General features: G+C 39.5%; 2 protein-coding genes across 2 annotated transcripts in view; both read left to right on the forward strand.

The window, feature by feature from the left end:
* plekhg7 (pleckstrin homology domain containing, family G (with RhoGef domain) member 7) overlaps nt 1–7,549 on the forward strand; it is a 30,332-nt gene extending 22,783 nt beyond the window's left edge. Inside the window, exons 12-17 of the mRNA XM_083893577.1 lie at nt 1,209–1,324; nt 3,200–3,287; nt 3,523–3,602; nt 5,960–6,113; nt 6,279–6,376; nt 7,379–7,549. Of these exons, the coding sequence (XP_083749703.1) occupies nt 1,209–1,324; nt 3,200–3,287; nt 3,523–3,602; nt 5,960–6,113; nt 6,279–6,376; nt 7,379–7,489 (647 nt within the window). The 3' untranslated portion in view covers nt 7,490–7,549. The remainder of the gene's footprint in view (nt 1–1,208; nt 1,325–3,199; nt 3,288–3,522; nt 3,603–5,959; nt 6,114–6,278; nt 6,377–7,378) is intronic.
* A 3,811-nt stretch (nt 7,550–11,360) lies between these two features.
* Nucleotides 11,361–21,299, forward strand: part of eea1 (early endosome antigen 1) — a 28,576-nt gene continuing 18,637 nt past the window's right edge. Inside the window, exons 1-10 of the mRNA XM_083893454.1 lie at nt 11,361–11,497; nt 13,781–13,858; nt 13,993–14,105; nt 14,199–14,253; nt 14,347–14,412; nt 14,533–14,560; nt 16,165–16,269; nt 16,526–16,647; nt 17,617–17,772; nt 18,650–18,766. Coding sequence (XP_083749580.1) covers nt 11,474–11,497; nt 13,781–13,858; nt 13,993–14,105; nt 14,199–14,253; nt 14,347–14,412; nt 14,533–14,560; nt 16,165–16,269; nt 16,526–16,647; nt 17,617–17,772; nt 18,650–18,766 — 864 coding nt within the window. The 5' untranslated portion in view covers nt 11,361–11,473. The remainder of the gene's footprint in view (nt 11,498–13,780; nt 13,859–13,992; nt 14,106–14,198; nt 14,254–14,346; nt 14,413–14,532; nt 14,561–16,164; nt 16,270–16,525; nt 16,648–17,616; nt 17,773–18,649; nt 18,767–21,299) is intronic.

Genomic DNA, 21,299 nt, shown 5'->3' on the forward strand with positions numbered 1-21,299 from the left:
ACCAACATGCACACAGGGAGAACATGCAAACTCCACAAGGAAAGGCGGGGATTCAAACCGATGACCTTCTTGCTATGAGGCAACAGTGCAAGCCATTATTCCACCGTGTGACCCACAGTATAGTCTGACAAATAAATCCTCCAAACAGCCCAGTGTTGTTACTGACAACCATCTTAGATTTAGTCTTAGTCTTTTGGACGAAAATGCTTATTAGTTTTAGTCACATTTTAGTCACTTCTATATGTGTTAGTTTTAGCCCATTTTTATTCGACGAAAACTCAAAAGGGCGTTTTGCATCACAGTAGGGTAAATTTTGAAAATGGAAAACAGATTTTTTTACAACTCAGTGAAAAACTGAGGGAGGGAAGCACATTTTCTAAAAAATACTACTGCTATTCTAGCAATACAATCAAATCGGTGAAGTATCCCTTTAAGTAGCCATGTTCCTTCTCCGTGACCGTCAGGCGATTGGCCGGAAAAACGAAATGTCGTGCGTTTCAAACGTCTGACGGACCGCCCACTAACATTTTCGTCCATTCTCGTCTCGTCGACGAAAACTCACACAAGTCTCGTCATGTTTTTGTCGTCAAAGAGTTGCGTTTACCTCGTCGCCGTCTCGTTATCGTCGTGGAAAAAAGTGGCGTCAACGAAAAGATTTCGTCATCGCCATCGTTGACGAAAACGACGCTGAAACAGCCAAATCATGGATGTAGTAGAGCATTAACTAACTTATTCGTCAAAAAAGTGGAAGAGTAAAGTGCACTTTCAAACTCCTGCTCTGCTAACCTCTTATACTACCATCGAGCGTTAACCCTGAATGTTACACACTAGATCGGGGCAACACATTCAAGCACAGAGGGTGCCACAATTAGAAACCATGTCCAAGGCAATAGAACAGCACATACAGGCCTGTATATCTAAGCTAATAATTAGCTGTAGTCAAACATTTTTACTGGACGTATAAAGCCAAAAGAGTCCACATTTAATATGTTTATTTATTTTATTACTGAGGTAACTTGATAAGTGTGGTAACTAAATAGTGGGGGGAAAAAGCAGGAAAGACATCATATTATCTTGCGGGGCTGAATATAAGTGCATGGAGGGCGGCTGGATGTGACACCTGTGCACTAGACCTTTAAAGATTCTTTGCAGAGTTCCTCGACTCCTCTTGTCCCTCATGTTTGAAAACGATAACCTCTGTTTTCCAGGTGATTTGGAGGGAAAGGTCAAATGGTTGGATAACTACCAGAAGGTGAAACAGCTGCGAGACGCTCTGGTGTGGCTGCCTGTGTGGGAGAGAGACAAGCGCTCCTTCGTCCCTGAGGTCTGTCTGCTTATCAATTATCAATCAGGTCTGGGAGCGACACAGCTGCTTTCAGATCAGTCGAAGCATAAATGTCACATTTTTCACAAATGTAAAAGACAAAAATAGCTTGAAACACTGAATACCAGGAAGTATGAACAAGTCAGGAACTAAACAAAGTGAAATCAAACTAAGGCCCTTTCTCAATACCCACGTATATGCCAGTATGTACTTGCTTACTTGGAAAGTACATACTTTTGACTGAGAAGTACGACTGAAGTACATACTTGCCAAGTAGGGGAGTACACAAGCACGATCTCTTCAATTGGAACAGCAGCGTACTTCCTTGTTCTACTGTTTGAATGGCAGGTGGCGCGAAGCACTTAAGCCTCATTACCGCCACCTACAGTGTTGATGAATGAACATATAAAATACTTTTAATAAATACATATATTGTTGTTATTTTCACATTTTAAATATTTTATACACTATAAAATAGTGTCCATTATATGTAAATACATATACAATGACAGTGCGACTTTAATATAAATCTAAAATTCAAAGTTACAATAAATTAAACATTAATATTATACAAAAGTTCACACTGTCAGGTCAAAACGTTTGCATTAAAAACAAAACAACATGTCAACAACAAATCTATGGATGACACAAAGTATGTAATGAAGGAGCCGTCTGAACCAGTGGATCATTTCATCAGGACAGGCCGAGGTAACGCTGCCCTCTGCTGGACACTGTGAGCACCGAGCGTCCACAGAGGGGAGCTGATCACCTCCGACAGCGCCGTTGTCATACTATAAATACGTCTTATCTTATTACACAAACCACATGTTTGGATTCTAAATGACTAATTTCTCGCCTCAAATGATTTCAAAACTGTGTTCCAGGACACAGAAAAATATTTATTTCAGGTTTACATTTGTATTTTATCCTGCTATGTTCCGCCGAAATGCATTCTGGGATATATGGCTTTCCCAAGTACGCTCAAGTCACCACCCGATGCATACTTGGTAAAATGGGCGGAGCGAGAACACTTCCGGGTATGAGAACCGTACTCGCTGCTCGCATTCTAGAGAAATGGAACAGAACTTGGACTGAGGCTGATGATGTTTTCACAAGTACAGGAGTACGCAAGTACGGACAAGTACGCACAAGTGTGGATATTGAGAAACGGCCTATATGAACTGACACTGACACTATGGAGGCAGGTGAAGCTAATAAGACACAGGTGAAACACATTAGAGCAATCAAGAGGGGAAACAGGGCAGGAAGTCACACAAGGTACACACGAGGAAATACTACAAAATGAAACAGGAAACAGGAACAGAAAACCACTTAAAAAACGCTTAAAAGAGAAGATTAAAGGAACCGGAACAACAACAAGCAGGTCACGGGTTCAAATCCCAGTTGGATTGTGGGTCTTTGCGCGTGTCACAGTACAAAGACATGCAGATTGGTGGTTAAGTTAATTGCAGACACTTAACTTTGTCTGTGTGTTGCAGTGGTGATATATTTGTGCAATGCATAGTCATTATATTGATATATGCTGGTCTTAAATGAATTAAGATCAATAAAGTTTTGTGATGTTTCATTTTTATTGCTGTAGGGAATTTTTATTTCACTTTTATTTTTACCAGGAAGTCAGACCGGGTCAGTTAGTGGCAGCGTACAGATCAGAAAATAGCTACTAATAGTTAAGATCTTCTTTTCACATAGCAGAGAATAAAGCAGTGACACTTCCTCCTTAAACACCTTCTATGTAAAGCTGAGCTGATCCAATCTTTTATCTTCACGTACAATCACATATCACCAAAGCAGCTGTTACTGTGGGATCACACGTCACCAGGTGAAAGTGTTTGTATTCTCTTCTCTCTATAGAATCTGAAGCATCTCTTAAAGACCGTCACTCTGGACAATCTGATCTCTCACAGAAGTCTGCTGCATGAAGGGAAGCTGGTGCTCATAGGTACAGTGTGTGTGTGTGTGTGTTCTTCAATAGATGATAGGAAATTAAAAATATGGACACAGATCTGGTCGTGTTAGGACGTATTTTTCTTTTACTATTGGGTTTATCATATTGTTTATGTAGTTGTTTTTTATATGTTTGGACCCCAGTGTTTTAGCTTTTTTGAGCAATAAAATAAGTGTTTTATGTGCTCACTGATAGGATTTTGAATGAAATCTCTTGAATTCCTCACCAGAGAACACAAAGCTGATAGACGCTTACCTGTTCCTGTTTGATGAGTTCATGTTGATCACGAGGCTAAAGAGAAGCAAAAAGGTACGTTACTTTACTTACTGCTCTTTAATCCAGGATTCACAGAGACAATCTGTATTTTTTCATATCCACACTTGATCTACACTGAATACACTGGTCTGAACAAAATAATAACATATATATTTTCTTGTCTCCAGATCATTCTCTATAATCTCTATAATTATACCTATATAATACTTAGACTGGACAACAACAAACTCAAACTGAGTTCAATCACCTTTCTTCCCAGATAGATAAGAAACACATTAACGTTTACATCTCGTCACATGTTTGAAAAGGAGTCGGCAGAAGTATAAACTTATATGGGTTCTTAATGTTCTCAGTACAAACACAAGAATATGTCTTTAAGGCTTTAAACACCACCATTTCCATCACCGTCCTGGATTAGACTGCTGTTCTTCAACAATATGCTTATATTTTGTATTTTAAACTGATTAATGTTCTTACTCTGCTGTTAGACTGTTCCATAACTTAACAACTTTATAAAGTTGTCCTAGCACGCTGCATTTTTTAGTTTCCCTCTAAAATAACGTCCCTATTGTCTCTCTGAAAACAACGTCTTTATTTTATTTAGAAGTAAATTATTTCTTGATCCAAAGCGTTCATTTGTGTGGTCTTTATATCCTGTGTTATTCATTAATCTGATGGCTCTTTCCTATATTCTATGGGATAATTCCAATTCCTATTTTAACCCTCAATCTTAACTCTCAAGCTCAACCCTTGGGGTTAGGGTTAGTTGTATGCTACCATACAAGTATCATTATAAATGTTTACATAGAGTTTCTGAAAACAAACAGGATCTCAGCGCCTGGAAGCTGAAAATGCTAATGTTAAACATCATGATGTGATGTGGCAAAGTCAGAACGACGCACAGTGAGGGATCATTTATGTATATTAACACATAGACACTCAACGTCATCCATTGGTGTAAGTGTATAATTACTTAAAAATAATGTTTTATAAACTTGTGATAAGATGTTTATATGTAGAAGAAGAAAAACGCCAAGTTCTAACAATGTCTGGTGTAGAACTGTGGATGGACGTGGTGCCACAACCTTAAAATTCACCTCACATTGGTCGATCCTTCGAAAATCTAAATAATCTGAGAGGCTTCAGGTGTCTCATACTGTATTAGTGAGAAGACGGAGCACATCGATTGATTTGAAAATGTTTGTTGTTGGTTTTTAAAGCTTTTTAACGGACTGGCACCGTCTGAGGTCATCAGATCAACTAACAAGACGCTCTTAGACGAGGAACTGTGGAGACATTTGGGGCCAATTCCAATTCCTATCTTAACCCTCAAGCTCAACCCTCATCTTAACTGGCCCTCAAAACCAAGTGTTGAGGGTTATTCTGTCACTTAGAAATGGGACACCCCTTAAATGCAGATACGTCTTCAGACTGTAGGGGGCAGAATAACGCGAAAGCTACGTCCAGTCTGTCAACTCCAAAAAAGAAGAAGAAGAAGAACACATTTACGTCAGGATTATTTATTTATTATTTTATTTCAGTCACGTTATTAGGTTGTCAGTTAGTTATAAGATGATACTCATACAAATACCACAACCACGGACATATTCAGCTGACAGTTACCACACACCACGACTTATTGAAGGGTAAACGATAGCAAACGATCACTTGTCCGCACCGGCCGACTATTGACAAAAGATCGTAAACAGTGACGTCAGTAATCCATAATATGGGCCTAAACTAAGATAATACAATGGTTTTCATCATTTTTATATCTCTATTAACAAAGAAAATACTTAATTTGTATCACACTCGCTTCGCTGCTTTCGACGCCATCTTTCTTATGTGAAAACACGCAATGCATTCTGGGTAGCCCTTGCTCCCAAGGGTGGTCTCGGAAAATCTCAATATTGAGGGCGATACAGCCCTTAAACTCACCCCTCAACTTAATTTTTCTGAGAATCGGGACAGCACTTGCACCAGCGGGAGCGCACATTTATGAGATTGAGGGTTAAGATTGAGGGTTAAGCAAGGAATTGGAATTCACCCTGTATATCGCTTTTGTACGCGTTTCCCCACACCTTTACACAGTAACTCAAATACGGTACAAGTAATAAACAATATCATGTGTACAGGACGACAATGCTCTGTGCCAACTTGAGCAGGTTGTCTTAACCATGTCTTCATGCCTCGATGCGTTGACTTGCCAACATGTGATTGACTCATTAGATATTTGCTTGAATAAGCAGTCGGACAGATGTACCTAATAAAGTGAGGGCAGTCAGGGCGTTTGTTTGGAAAGTGGCCAGTTTGATCACAGTGGAATATTTAACTGTGTGGAAATGAGAGTTGTATTTGTGAAGACTCTTGTTGCTCATCTTCCCGTGCAGAAGTCCACTGGTCCAGAACAGAATCCTCTGAGGCTGCCCCAGAACCTGGAGCTGGAGCAGCTGCTGAAGGAAGGCTGTACGTTCACGGTGCTGGACCAGCCCATCTCTCTGGACCGACTCCAGCTCAAGAACATCGATCAGCTGAACGCCTCAAGTAACTAGAACAGACCGACTTACTCTGACACTGCTTTGCTCCACATGTCTGTATTTATTGACTGACACAGCTGATAGCAGGGTAATCACTGATCGAGCCTCTGTTTCAAATAAGATCAGAATGTTGAGTTTGATTGGAGTGTGTCATTCTGTGCTTTGGTTGCAGCATCGGGGCTCCCTCACTCTTTCATCATCATGCACCAGAACCGCTACCAGCAGTGTATCGGTGCGTTCATCCTCCAAGCTGCGTCGGAGTCTGTCAAGGTAGAGCGAATCAAATCCATCACACCTGAGAAGCTCCCTGAGAAGTCTCTCAAAGAGGCTGCAGTTCAGAAGGAGAAATGTTTTCATTCGTTATGGAACATCATATGTGGATATGTTCGTTATGATAAAAAGCAGATGATGTATACAACTTCTTCAGACAAAAACAAGAAAGGAGATTATGTGAATATATTTCTGCGTCAGGCTCATCATGGTTCTGTTCAAATTAACGGAGACAATAAAAGCAGAGGGTTACTGTTTTCTTAATAATATTTTTAAAGTATCCATCTGTAAGAGACGTTAGTGTGCCAGTTAATGAATTTAGATGAAAAAAGTGTTTTATATATGGAAATTTCCACATAAATTAAGATTGATGCCGAATGCTTAGTTGTACAAATTCCGTGGAAAATGTTGCACTATTTAAAAATCTTAAAATGTAAGTCTTATATCGTCAACACATTTTAAAATGATTTTTTCCCGTCGTAAATTCACTTTTACCTTTACATTTACCTCAGTTAAACAGAATCCCATTGACATATGTTGTCATTTTTAAAATGTTTTGTATATTACAGTGTTTTATTTGATCAAAAACTGGGTCATTTCAAATTTGTTTTATGTCTTAAATTCATTTACTTGTACATTCGGATTTATTTTGAATGGTCAGTTACACCAAAACCCATCTTTTTTTGTAATTTAAAAAAAAAATGTTTTGTGCCTTATAATGTTATATATCATCAAACACAAATCTTTAAATATTTTACGTCTTAAATTAATTCACTTGTACGTTTAGATGCTGAGTTAAACTGAATCCCGTTTAAGATTTTGTCATTTTTAAGATGTTTTGTCTCTTAAATTCAGTACATGACTTTATTATATCTGACCTGCCATTGAAAATCGTACGAATATTACATTATAATTAGATTTCTGCCTATGTCTTTAAAGTAAAATCTTGACAGATATAAATAATAAATAGCTGTTTTTAACCTTCAACGTGTGTTTTTGCAGAGAGTGTGGGTGACAAAGATAGAGGAGGCTGTGATGGCTCTGCTGAAGCTGGACTCTCAGCCGCCGCGAGTAAACAGCGCCTCACTGTGGCTGGAGTCGTCACAGATATGAGTCCACGTCCACGTCCTCCCTGTCAACTGTGCACTTCATCATCTCCTGGAGTCTCGTCACTGACTGTAGAAGCACTTGGATCCTTTTTGTAAACTCAACGTTTGCCGTTGCGGGCAACTGCCGCATTAGTGTCACATTAAATAATAAAAGAAATCGTGAGAATTGTAAAAGAATGAAAGGGTTTTTGTGTATGACCGCACATCAGTCTCAACACAAGGCCACACGGCAGGTTTATTATAGTTTTGAAATTGACATTAGTTTTTTATTTAGTTTTTCAGTTTGCTTTGTTATTTCAGTTTTAGTTAATTCAACAAACCGTGCCCGTATGTGTTTTGTGGAGTTGCAGATGCTGGCATGCTAAGCGGAAGATTTAGCTTTAGCCGTTGTACTGGTCTAAGTGGAGATGAATTCAGAAATCTTCAACTGTCGAGCTATTTGAGCTAATGAAAACTGTAGGGCTAGGCTATGACACGTCAATACATGGTTTGTTACCAGTAGGCTGTAGTATTTCACCATGCATTTTTTAAAGCACTCACTCACAGTAAAACTATGTTTTGTCACAATAAAATACTCATCAGTCCTTAAAGTTATGAGCTTGTTCACGATGTCTGTACAACAAACATAGTGTTTGCAGATGCATTGTTTTAAAAATAGCCTGGGGGGGGACTGTGCTTACTGTGAAAGACAATCCTGACGCATCCCTGTCTGGTGTAGAAGTAGTTTCAGTTTCCGTCCATCCATCATCTACCGCTTCATCCTCCACCAGAGGGTCGCGGGGGGTGCTGTGCCTATGTCAGCTGACAGTCGGGGGGTCATACCCTGGACAGTTTGCCAGTCCATTACAGGGCCACATATACCCACGCACACGGGGAGAACATGCAAACTCCTTGCAGAAAGGCCCTTGTTCCGAAGTTGTTCCAAACAAGGCTCGAACCCAGGAACCCAGGTCACAAAGGCAAGAGTGCTAACCACTACGCCAACCGTGGGCCCCAGTTTCTAGGTAAGTTTTTATTTGTGATAGTGATATTTGAGAAATATCACAATATTAATGTGCACTTTCGTATTCAAAGTGAAGCACTGAGCGTTTTGATACTATGATATGGTAATATACTGTACATATAAACAAGTAAACTAGTTTAATGACTTTGGTTTTTAAAGTCATTAAACTTGCCGTCTCCGTTGTCCCTTGACGGAGTGACGGACACTTAAAAAATATTCCGTGCAGTCGGAGACAACCCAGAGGCTCTTCGACAGGCTCTATGTCGATGCAGAGGACTCTGCGTAACCTACGCAGAACACTTTACGCAGAAGTATAAATTGGGCTTTAGGAGCTGCTGTATAGGCTTTGAAGTGGATGCTAGCACAAGTTCATGCCCCACGTTGAATTCCAAAGTACTGAGGTGTCCTTGAGCACAAAAGTGTATGTTCATTCATCTTCCCCCAGATGCAGACAATTTACACTTTGTCCTGTTCTCTGCTGTCCTTGCAGGAAGAAAGAGGAAGTGGTTCACAGTTGATGAAAAGCTCAAAGTTCTGCAGAGCCACAAGCCTGTCCACGTCCAAGAATACCTCTGCAAACACATGCAGTCCAACCTGCAGTTCCGTGTGTGACCCCACTAACAACAACAACAACAACAACCAAAGCTCCCAAATTACTGACAACAACCCTCCTCACTGTGATTGCTCCTAAATCATAAATCTGTCAGATTTAGATGTTTCTTTGTGTGCTCCATATGGACTGTGAAGCTTCTTCTATGTCTTACATGCTGAATTGACTGGCAGTGCACACAATGAGGGTTTGGTTTCCTGGAGGCCAGTAATCTAAAGTGGTTTTGTCTCAGAGGGAAACCTATCTGTCGAGAAGGATGAGCTTTATGTACATGAATATTTTTATTAAAAGTTTGTGAACTATTATGAAACCTGGGAAGCAAAATGTACTGTCACTTCACCACTGTCAGTTTACAGTATAATTATGACGTACTAGTAACACTGTAATACATATGTGAGGAATATTTATATATATTATATATAAAGACAGTATTAAATAGGGTTTTTTTTTTTTTTACTTTGCCCAAGAAGGAAAGAACTAGATTTTGTTGGCGAATCACACACGCAGGGGTTCTCAAAGTTTTGATACCTGAGGGCCAATTTAGGAACCCAACATTGGACTGAGGGCCGCCAAAGGAAAAAAAAGAAAAAAAAACAGAAAGAAATCCAATTTGTAATAATTTTAATGACCAGATTGCAGTTCTACAGTTTAGCGTTAAGTAATATAAGCGTTAATATAATTAACTGGGTAATTACCCAGTATTTTGGCCATTGTTCTTACCTTCTAATTACAGGTTAATACCAAGTAACACATTTTTGTTACCATATATTTACTGGGTAAATAGCTAGTAATTGGGGGCTGTAGCTACCTGCTTATTACCAGCTTATAACCCAATAATACACTAAAATTCACCATATAGAAACCAGGTAAATACCCAGTATTTTTGTTTACACTTATTGGTCTGTGTCCAGTAATGTCCAATAAACATTTATCAAGCTTAGTAGCTCCTGAATTAAAACTATCAACTGTAATTCATTGCGGGCCGCCATAAATGTTTCTGCGGGCCGCCATTGGCCCCCGGGCCGCACTTTGAGAACCAATGCTGTAGAGGATGGGTTAAATGCAGAGACGAATTTCCCCAAGGGGATTAATTAAGTATATCTTCTTCTTATTATTATTGTTTGACACTGAAAACTGACTGTCTGGCAGTGGTCTGCAATCTCAGTGTGCTTTGGATTTGACAAATGTCTTTATCTGTGAATAGAGTGAGGAGGTCCTGGTGTCCTAATGTGTTGTGCTTCAATATAATTCTTCTAAGTGCCTTCAAACACAGCAGTGTCGTTTTATGTACAGTGCACGTCCTGCAGCACTGACCGGAAGCTGTGCACAATGTTGAAACCAACCCTATTTTATTTGTCAGTATTGGATAGATGGATGTGCGAACTGTCCAGGGTGTCCCCCGCCTATCGCCCTATGTCAGCTGAGATAGGCACAGCACCCCCAGCGACCTGCCGGTGGAGGATAAATAATGGATGGATGGATAGATGTGAACTATGGTTTATTTAAGGACATTTCATGTTATGATTTAGTATACAAATAATTTGTTTCATGGGATAATATCCTCTCCTAGGGTTAGAAACCGTAAACTGTCAGTTAGGAAGCCTGAACCCTATTCGGTCAGACATTTTCTGGTCAACAATTTATAATTCCAGTTTATTTACTCTGAGTGGTTCTTGTTCTGTGGAGCTCAATGGATGATCCTTCATCCATTGAGTTCTATTTGTGCACGTGACTGTAATATTCTACTGTGCATCGCTGTGTTGTATATTATTCCTTTAAAGGTGCCATATGTATAGAATGTGGCCAAAAACAGTTACTACATTCAAATTCAAAACGCTGAGGTCTTTTAGGTTTCCTTTTCTGACGTAACTGGCAACCCGTGGTTGCTCAGTACCTGAGACTCTAGTGACTGCAATGATTGGTAGATGGCGGTTGGTGGTGCCACATGACGCCAAAACATGATTTCAAAACATAAACATGATTTGCAGTCTGCAAAATATTTTTTTTTTATGCAAATATTTTGTCTGTACTGTTGTTGTTGGTGAGTTCAGTTTGTTATATGAACATTATTCCTGAGTCTCTGTGACATATTAGGAGGAGTTTATGGCCAGTTGCTTTAGATTTATTACATAATGCACCTTTAAAATAAACTGTTTATTGACCGTTTTCCTTGTGTTTTATTTAGTGCTGCAGAACAGGGGGGAGCACTTGTTAAGTATTATCCTGAATGTAGACACCGCTCTGCCATTCTGTCCCTGACCCCGCCCATTCGCCGCTGCTCCCTCAGCTAGGTCAGGTGTTAGACTTGCTGCTACGGGCGCTCTGTATTTGTGAAATTGACTGTATTTAGTGAGCGGACAAACACAGCCGCGGCCATGCTCAGACGGATACTTCAAATGGTAAGCTTTTGATGCGACAAAGGTAACCGTATCGCTGCGGTTTAGTTACACTCGGTCGTTTTCCTTGGAAACACGGGGCCTATCCTGGTCCGTTTCCATGTTAGGGATGTACGTTTCTAAACTACGGAGTGTCCTTGGTGGGCGGGGTTCTTATTCGTAAGCGAAGGAGTTGGTCCATTGGCGTAGTTCCGCCACCCCGCCAGGTTATAACGGATATATCAAACGCTCCCTTATGTGGGATTGACACAGCTAGCTACGATAAGCTAGCTTGTGTCTAATGTTTGCCACCCTCTAGATGTGACGATTATGATATTTGATTAACGTGTCGTCTTTCATGGTTAACTAGGCAAAGATTGGTATACTCAGCTGAGGACATGTGTTTGTGTTGCGTCTCGTTTTTTGTGGTTACCGTGTGCTAGCTATGCTGTAGGTTAACTCATCTTCCAGTTTCATGTGCTAATAGTGACATTAGCCAGTGACTGTTGTGAGGTCCACTGTCAACAAAAACATGTAATATAACCCAACATGCTTTATTCAAACGGGGTCATATCAATTTTAGCAGTTACGTTATAGTAGCGACTAATACATTGCTTGACATTCAAGTGAAAAGTGACACTAACAGATGTTGACTTTTTGGTTAGCTTCTGAGTAGGACAACATTTCCCAGGGTGCATTGTTGGCCGCATATTTGACGTCTCGGCCTGTAAACCAGGAAAATCCACATTCGAGCAGTTAGCAATAAGATTTATAATGCTTAGTCGGACCTATACATTATTAACATTTGTTTGTTCCCAGTTATATTCATTTCCAAATTGAAATAGAAATATGATAATCAGAACGATTTATTTCCAGGGTGTATAGTAAATCCTTTGATAGTGTTAATGGCTCAGTTATACATAGGTGCTGTGCTGAAGTAGGAATGTTATTTAATTAAGGTTAGTAATATTTTCATTGTGGGAAAATCAGTGCAGTGCTGGATTATGCTTTAAGTTTGTTTGAATTGTGTCAACTTTGTTCCATGATGTAAATGTTCAGTGTTATCTTAAAGTGGTGTGTATCAGCCCTCCAATATGTTCCAAGATTGACTGGTTCAAAGTCCTTATCTTACTACACGGATTTACACACACACACACACACACACTCGTGTATTTTGACCTAGTTCATTCATGCAGACAACCGTCAGCCCAAACACCCCTTTTTTCCACATGCACTCAGTGTGTTTGTGTTTCTCTCCAATGGACTGAGCTGATCTCTAGTGATCACTTCTTCTCAACCTCCTCCTGAGCCGCTGAGTTTATTACTTCTACCTTCTCCCTTTTCAATGCCTGGGTGTGCTGTTTAATTTAGCCTGTCTTGCCAACGGCCTCTTTTACGACCAACACTGCAGTAAACACTATGCCAAAGACTATGTACTGAAATGCCGCCTATTAAATTCAAATGTCACAAACTGTTGTTCAGTCACAGAGTTGAAGAGATCATCTGAGGTGAAAGGAGTGAGTATTATAAAATTGCATGATGGCACAGATGTACACATCTGATTACAGTGTCTTCAAGTATGGTACGCATATATCTCGAGTGAGCTCAGATTGATCTCAGAATGGGAGTTCAGATTGTTACGGGTGACGTTACGACTGGTTACTACTTGGATGGGAGACACTGTACAGACTTACGTTTAGGTGCTTCAGTTACAGCAGTTTTTAATTCAAGTGTAAAGTATATTCCTAGAACTAACCATTATTTTCATAACCAATTCATCTGTTGATTATTTTCTTTATCAATCAAGGACACATTTCCCACGGTGCATTGATGGCTGCATATTTGAAGTCTCGGCCTGTAAACCAGGATTATCCACTTTCGAGCAGTTTGCATTTAAAGCAACTTTATAGTAATCTAATTTAAATGCATTTTTACAATTATTGTAGCAACATGAAACACAATTATATAGATTCAGATTTAATTACTGAAAACCACTCAAACCGATGAATCAGTCATCAAGTCGCATCACAAATAGTTGACGATTAATAATCAAATAATCATTGCAGCCCTAGTGCAGTCATCTGATTATATGAGTTTTTCCATTACCACTGAAAGAGACTTATATTTACATCAGGAGCCATGTCAGCTCTACAGAGACTGTGGTACTTTTCAATTTTAACAGTGTGATTACCCACTTTTAATCATTGCAAACTCTACAGGGAAAGGGCTTAAGCATAACTGGATATACCGAGTATGTGTATGTACAACATACATTCAAAATACATCAATTTATTATCTCCTTTTTAGACTCCTGGAAAGGGAGGCTCCCAGAATGCAGAGTCGGAGCAGCCAAGCACAGACCTTAACCATGACCAGACTTCTGAGGTAACAAGCAACTTTCCATTTTGTGTGTTGATAACTTGAACCTGATTATACTCTATATGCAGAGGTGCTGAATTGAAGCTGTCTGGTAAGTGTTTGTCACATGGTTGACTCTCCTGGTGTGTTTCCATGTCCAGGGCTTCATCTGTCCTCAGTGCATGAAGTCTCATAACTCTGCAGAGGAGCTCTTCAAGCACTACGAGCTGTTCCATGATACTGGAGACCTCCCAGCTCACATGGCCCCCACTCGGTGATACTGCTATTAAAGTTACATCAATTATGACTTAGAGTCTGACCTCTTGACAGAATTTTACTCTCTCTCCATGCTGTCCTCCTCTTTTAGGGAAGACCTCACAATGCTGCGGCAAGAAGTTCAGGACCTGCATGTCTCTCTAAAGGTGTCGTTGAGTTTTAATTCTGTGGCTGTTTAAATGGAAGGTTCATTCAATGACTTCACTCTGTGTGCATGTTTGTGTTTTCACTTGATGTAGGAGGAAAGATGGTTCTCTGGAGAACTCAAGAAGGAGTTGGACAAAGTCCAAGGACATCTGAAGCAAGTAATTCCCTCAAGTTACTTAACTTGATTCATTACGAAGTGTTTCTAAATGTGATACTGTTTAATAACATAAATGGTCATGCCTCCTCTTACTGTACGTGTCTTTTCTTTGTTTTCTCAGAATGATGGACCGAGCTCAGAGGATTCAGGTCAGTGACATTTTGATTTAACCTCTTCTTCCCTTCCAGCGTTGCATGCAGTGACAAAAATGTCATAAAACCAAGTCTAACTTTAATAAACACCAATCGATCAAACCAGCAGGAGCAGAAAAGACCATATGTGGCCCGCATATCTGTGTTAAAATAGATCTATGCTGCTTTAACCCATTGACAAAGCTCTGGCTTTGGTTCTCAAAGTGCGGCCCGGGGGCCAATGGCGGCCCGCATAAACATTTCTGGCGGCCCGCAATGAATTACACTTGATAGTTTTAATCCAGGAGCGATTAAGCTTGTTAATTGTTTATTGGACATTACTGGATACAGACCAATAGGTGTAAACAAAAATACTGGGTATTTACCTGGTTTCTATATGGTGAATTTTAGTGTATTATTGGGTTATAAGCTGGTAATAAGCAGGTAGCTACAGCCCCCAATTACTAGCTATTTACCCAGTAAATATATGGTAACAGAAATGTGTTACTTGGTATTAACCTGTAATTAGAAGGTAAGAACAATGGCCAAAATACTGGGTAATTACCCAGTAAATTATAAATTGTTATTATATTGACTCTTAAATTACATTATATTAACGCTTATATCACTTAACGCTAAACTGTAGAACTGCAATCTGGTCATTAAAGTGGGGATTTCTTTATGTTTTGTTTTCTGGTTTTTTCCTTTGGCGGCCCCCAGTCCAATGTTGGGTTCCTAAATTGGCCCTCAGGTATCAAAACTTTGAGAACCCCTGGACTACGGGAAAACATTGCGGCACTTCTACCATTGACGCCGGGCGAGCGGCTGCGCGTTTTTATTCTCTCATAGACGCCGGTAAAGTGGATACGTCAATTTTCGGGGGCATAAGGGTTTCCTCGCTACATTGTTTTGAAATTACTTCGTGCGAACATGGAGGACTTTGACAGCGGACAGATTTCTGAAGGCAGTGATTTTGAGGAGTTTCGTCTTCGATGACGTCATCGCCATATCATCGTCATATTTGGTGACATTTAGTTACATTTATTCTGTATGACAGTTACATCTGGCCCTTTGAGGGTAACCATTATGCTGATGTGGCCCTCAGAGAAAATGAGTTTGACAACCCTAGTTTAGAGGATAACAAGCTGTCAATCACCTAAATTGACCAATGTAAGCCAGAGCTATGGCCCTGCATATCTGAACATGCTGCAGAGTCGGAGAGTTGTTCCTTTTTTTGTTTTTTTAATTCATTCATTAAATGGTTTTAATAATTTTGTACCTAAGAAATCTCCCTAATTTTACTCTGCTTCACTTTTTGTTACATGACCTTCATGAATTTTAAAGCTCCTGCTGTATAGTTCTAAAGGTGATATTTACTTTAGAATGCAACATTTTTGTAGGCAAAGGGAAAAGTCCTTAATTGAATTTGATGAGTTCCATCTGCATTTACCCTGAAACAGTGAAACTGAGTGAAATCTCAGTGTCGTCTTTATTTTGATACCAAGGTCATTCATATAGAGCTTGTAACTGCAGATATTTACTGTTTGAGTAGGGACCCCCAAAAGAGGGTCAGGCAAAATGTCTGTGTCTGTAAATGTGTTTTTTCTCTCTCTATTTCTCAGCCCTTGAAAAGAAGTTAAATGAAGCAGAGACAGAAAAGTTCAACATCAAACAGATGAAAGACCTGTTTGAGCAGAAGGCTGCCCAGCTGGCCACAGAGATAGTAGGTTAGTGTTGGGCCAGGAAACTGAAAAATCTTTGTCTACGTCATTTAACACAGTGAACAATGAACTGTTGAGCTCAATCCACCCACGGTGTGTTAGAGAGTTTTTCTTTCTTTTTCATTTATTTCAAACTGAAATTATTTTTCCTTCGATCTGTTTGGGAAAATTGGATTAGATGCACACAAATACCATGCATACCATGTTTTTAATTAGAATTTTTATTAAAAGGATGTTTTATTATTATTATTGAATCTAACAGATTTAAAGTCCCGATATGATGAGGAGAAGAGCTTAAGGGAGGAGGCTAACCAGAGGCTGACTAAACTGACTGACCAACTGCAGAATGAGAAGCAGGAGAATGAGAGACTCCAAACAGAACTGGTACAACCAATACTTAAGTATCTCTTGGTATTTATTTTCTTCTTACTAGGCTTGAGATATACATGAATGAATGATGTGTTTTAAGAATAGTATTTAGGCTGTTGTTGACCTGTAAACTGGTCTGTTTAAAAAATCTACCTTCATTATAGGTTTGTAGTAGAGGGAGCGCACCTCCTGGTGATGTCTGACATTTTACACTGGGCTGGCCATTTCCCAAAACTGTCTGGACTGTTTATTTATTTTGTAATATATTTGATATATAGTAATATCTAGGGATGGGAATTTCACACATTTTTAGAGTCGATTGTGGAGGTCCACGTGTCGAATTTTTTTAACACAGCAACAGCAACAGCAGCAATGCGGGAGTGTAAACTATTCTACACTGTACTACTTCATTTTAGGCTCAAAAACTTGGCTGTAATGTCCATTATTGACTATCAGAACAGCGATAATTAAAATGAGGGGCAAAAAAAAGCGGACTCTCTGCTGGAACGTGCGTCGCCACTCGCCAGACGGCTCAGGTTTTTGAACCTGTGCTCGTTAGGTGTCCACCAGAGTGAAGTACAGTGATCTTGACTGGGTGAGATGCCGCCTTCATTTATGTAGCACTTGTGTTATGTCCCCCACCCCCATCCTAAACTTAGGCGCAACCTCATTCGCACTGCACACACACACGCTTGGACGCGCACATCCACTCGAGAGAACGAGCCGGTGACGCGCGCACCATCATCCGCAGGGAGCCTGGACAGCAGGATCACCTTTTCGTGCACAGCTTCTTTAACCTCCACGGTCGTGAACTTTACGTGTTTGTGACACTTCGACTTTTTTTTTTTTTGTCGAGGTCCGCGCGTGTCGATTGTCGATCGTTTTGTCGACAAAAAAGTCTCCCATCCCTAGTTATAGCATAGCATCTGTTGCTCAACTTCAGTCTCCATGTCCTCAACAAAATACTTCTGCGCTGCCCTCTAGCTGCAGCGACCAGGAGTGGAGGATGTGGACGTCCTGAAGAAAGAGCTGGTGCAGGTGCAGACGTTGATGGATCAGATGACACGTGAGACGGAGGATGAGTCTGAACGCCTCAGGAACAGCTATGAGCAACTGCAGGCTAATTACACCACCGCAGAGGTGAGGCTGCTAACCATGTTATGTCTTGCAGATGGTCAAATGTTGTTCTCCTGATTTTCCAAGTAGTTATGGGAAAACTTATGGAATAGTTTGGATGTACTGTATTCATGTCATATCTGCCAATGTGCCAAATTCTTATTAATATATATCCGAGGTATAATTCAGTGTTTGTGTTTGTGTTTTTGTTTTTTTTAATTGTGTTTTGTCATACAGAACATTTCACTCGTTATAGCTTAATTTTCCCACACTTATTTGAATGCATTTTAAAATTTAAAATGAATTCTATGAATTCACAGCCTTCACGCCACAAGCCTCTGTCGGCTGTGAAACACCAAGAACAACAACTACAGCAACAGTCTTCTGAAATGTGAATTTTCTGTCCCTGCAGCAATACACAAGAAACTAACACGGCATCCTTTCTTCTTTATAAAATAGTCTGCATCATGTCACCATATTAAGAAGTGGGTGTAAATTGTGATAAACCAGTGATTCACTCAGCTGAACAGCTATGTGTTGTTGACTTACCTCTTGTTGTTATGTGGTGACTTACCCCTGGTCATGTGTCTCTTTCCCTCCTCTTCCTCCTCTGCGTCTCACATATTCTATCCCTCTTCAAGATTCGTAAACTGGAGGTAAAATAAGTCATTTCAAGTTGTCCCCAAATTATTTTTATTTTTTGCGTTTACTTTTATCATAGATTTACTTTTTTATCAGTAGTGTGAGGTTGTTTTTTTTGTGACACGTGTGTGTTCATTACTAATCCACGTTGTTTTTGATTTTCTTTAATCTCATTCCTTCACAGTGGTTCTTCTGCTCCATGATTGTACAGCAATATTCTTCACCAAAGAGTCTCATGTTCCTGTCTGTTGTATTGCAGATGACCATATCACAACTGAAAGCAGAGCTGGAGAAGGGTCCTCAAGAAGCAGCTGTCTACACCCAAGAGATCCACCAGCTGCAGAGCAATCTGAATAATTTGCAGCAGCAAAGCCAGGTAACACACACAGTTTATAAAGCTGAGGGGACACTTCTAGATATAACCTAACCATCACAACTAAATATCTCATCCTTACCGCAACCTTAAAGGGATACTTCACCGATTTGAATGTGGCTTTGTATTGCTAGAATAGCAGTAGTATTTTTTAGAAAATGTGCTTCCCTCCCTCAGTTTTTCCCTGACTTGAAAAAAAATCTGTTTTCCCTTATCCAAATGTGCCCTACTGTGAGTCAAATGACGCGTTTTGCATCACAGTAGGGCAAATTTTGAAAATGGAAAACAGATTTTTTTACAACTCAGTGAAAAACTGAGGGAGGGAAGCACATTTTCTAAAAAATACTACAGCTGTTCTATCAATACAAAGCCACATTCAAATCGGTGAAGTATCCCTTTAACCCGAAACAAGTTTAACCCTAAAACCCAAAGTCTTCATCCTCTAAAAATCCATTGAAGTTGAGAGGACTGGTCAAAATGTCCTCGCAACCTTAGAAGGACAAGCATACACTGCCAGTGATGATGTAACCATTAAATTGACTCAAATCACTGCAGTGAGTATTGTGCAGTATTTACTTTAACTTGTAAATATGTATGATGGCAAGTCTTATCAGGTGCCCAATTAAGCAAACTCTGGCTAATGCAAGGCCCTCCCCAAAGTACATATGTAAGGCTTATTGCAGGGCTGCAATACCAAAATGATTTTTATTTGAAAGAGATTATGCACATATACAAATACATTTAGAGGCGTAGGTACCATTTCTGCCAATAAACCCTCCTAAATGTTTCACACTGGACCTTTAAGCACATGTTTAGAATGCGGCTTGATTACAATGCGTTGCCGTCACCAGCCTTCTCAATGTGTTGATAAAAATTTTTTTACAGGCAGCTCTATAATTAAACCAGTAGGAGGGAGATTGTGCCAATACGTCAGTTAAGGTGAAATACGAATATAGCTACCTGCACCCTGCAATGGGAACCTTCGAGCCACAAGGTCCCTTTCAGGCAAGTCATTTACTGGATGGGAGTGTAGGGGTTACAGAAAGGAATCTCAAGTACATTACCCCTCTCACCCCACACTACCAATCGCAACAGGATACCCTGAGACTGGGTAGGTGAAAGGAGTCCTAAAATTCCCTCAAGTCATAGTACCATTACTTTGATTACCAAGTATCTTAAAGCATTTAGGGAGGTACAATATGTCAGTTTAGTGTAGATCATCCCACAAAACATATCATAAAATGTGTCATTTTTTCTTCTTTTTTTTTAATGAACATATATCTCTTAGAAATGGCAGAATTTGAGTAAGCATTTGATTAATGGGTTCATGAAGATTTGTCACCTTTCATCTTACACTGGTTTAGACCATTTTACCTTCATTTGCAAACAACTTGAAGAAGTAAAAGAAAAAATTAAGATTTTACACATAAATACTTAAATACAGTAAAGCAAATGAATGTAAAATGTAATTTTCCACCTTTGGACATTTCAGATTAACACAATAGAAGGAAGAAAAAAAAGTAAAGGGGAGAACAAAGTCTGCAGCAAGTAAATGTTGCAGAAAGGTGCTCCAATGTCTGGTTTACCTGCGGGCCTCTTAAACTGCAGTGTTTCCCCTAACACTATATTGGGGACCCCCCGCAACGGGACCCCCAACCCCCGAAATTCTAGTTAATTTCACAAAATCACAACAGAATTAATTTCAGGTCACTTTTCCTATAGAACAGGTCCGGACTATCGTTTTTTTAATAAATAATGATGTTATTGATCTAATTTAAGCAAGCACAAGTCTAGAGCTGCAACTACCGATTATTTTCGTAATCGATTAATCTGTCGATTATTTTCTCGATGAATAGTTTAGTCAATAAAATGTCAGAAAATGTTAAAAAACGTTGATCAGTGTTTGTCAAAGCTGGAAATTAAGATGTTTTTGAACGTCTTGTTTTGTCCACAAACCAAAATGATTAAGTTTTAATGATTTCTTTATGTGGAGCAAAGAAACCAAGAAAATATTCACAAATTTGGAAAGCTAAAACGATCAGAAATCTGGTTTTAATCATGAAAAAAGCTTCAATTATCGATTATCAAAATAGTTGGCGATTAATTTAGTAATCGATTAATAATCGATTCATCGTTTCATCGTTTCAGCCTTACCCAAGTCCAGTCACCATAGGTGACCATACGTACAAAAATAAATAAGGAAACGGATAAAAGATAGATAGATAGATAGATAGATAGATAGATAGATAGATAGATAGATAGATAGATAGATAGATAGAACAAATAAGTAAAAGTAAGTCATTTGTTGTAATTGTTGGAGAGAAAAGAGAAAAATATTGTAAAAGAGTGTGTCCCGTCCCCCCAAAGCCATAAACCTAGTAGAAACACTGAACCGTCATACTCCTCAGTTAGCACCAAGCTCTACTATTCACAACATTTTGTTCTTTGTCACCTTGTTGCAAAGTTTACTGCCAGAGCTGACATCAGGACGAGTGCTGCATACATACCAGTGTATCCCTGTGTCATTAAGTTCCCA

This window comes from Microchirus variegatus (genome assembly GCF_963457635.1).
Source record: "Microchirus variegatus genome assembly, chromosome: 8".
NCBI classification, from domain to species: Eukaryota; Metazoa; Chordata; class Actinopteri; order Pleuronectiformes; family Soleidae; genus Microchirus; species Microchirus variegatus.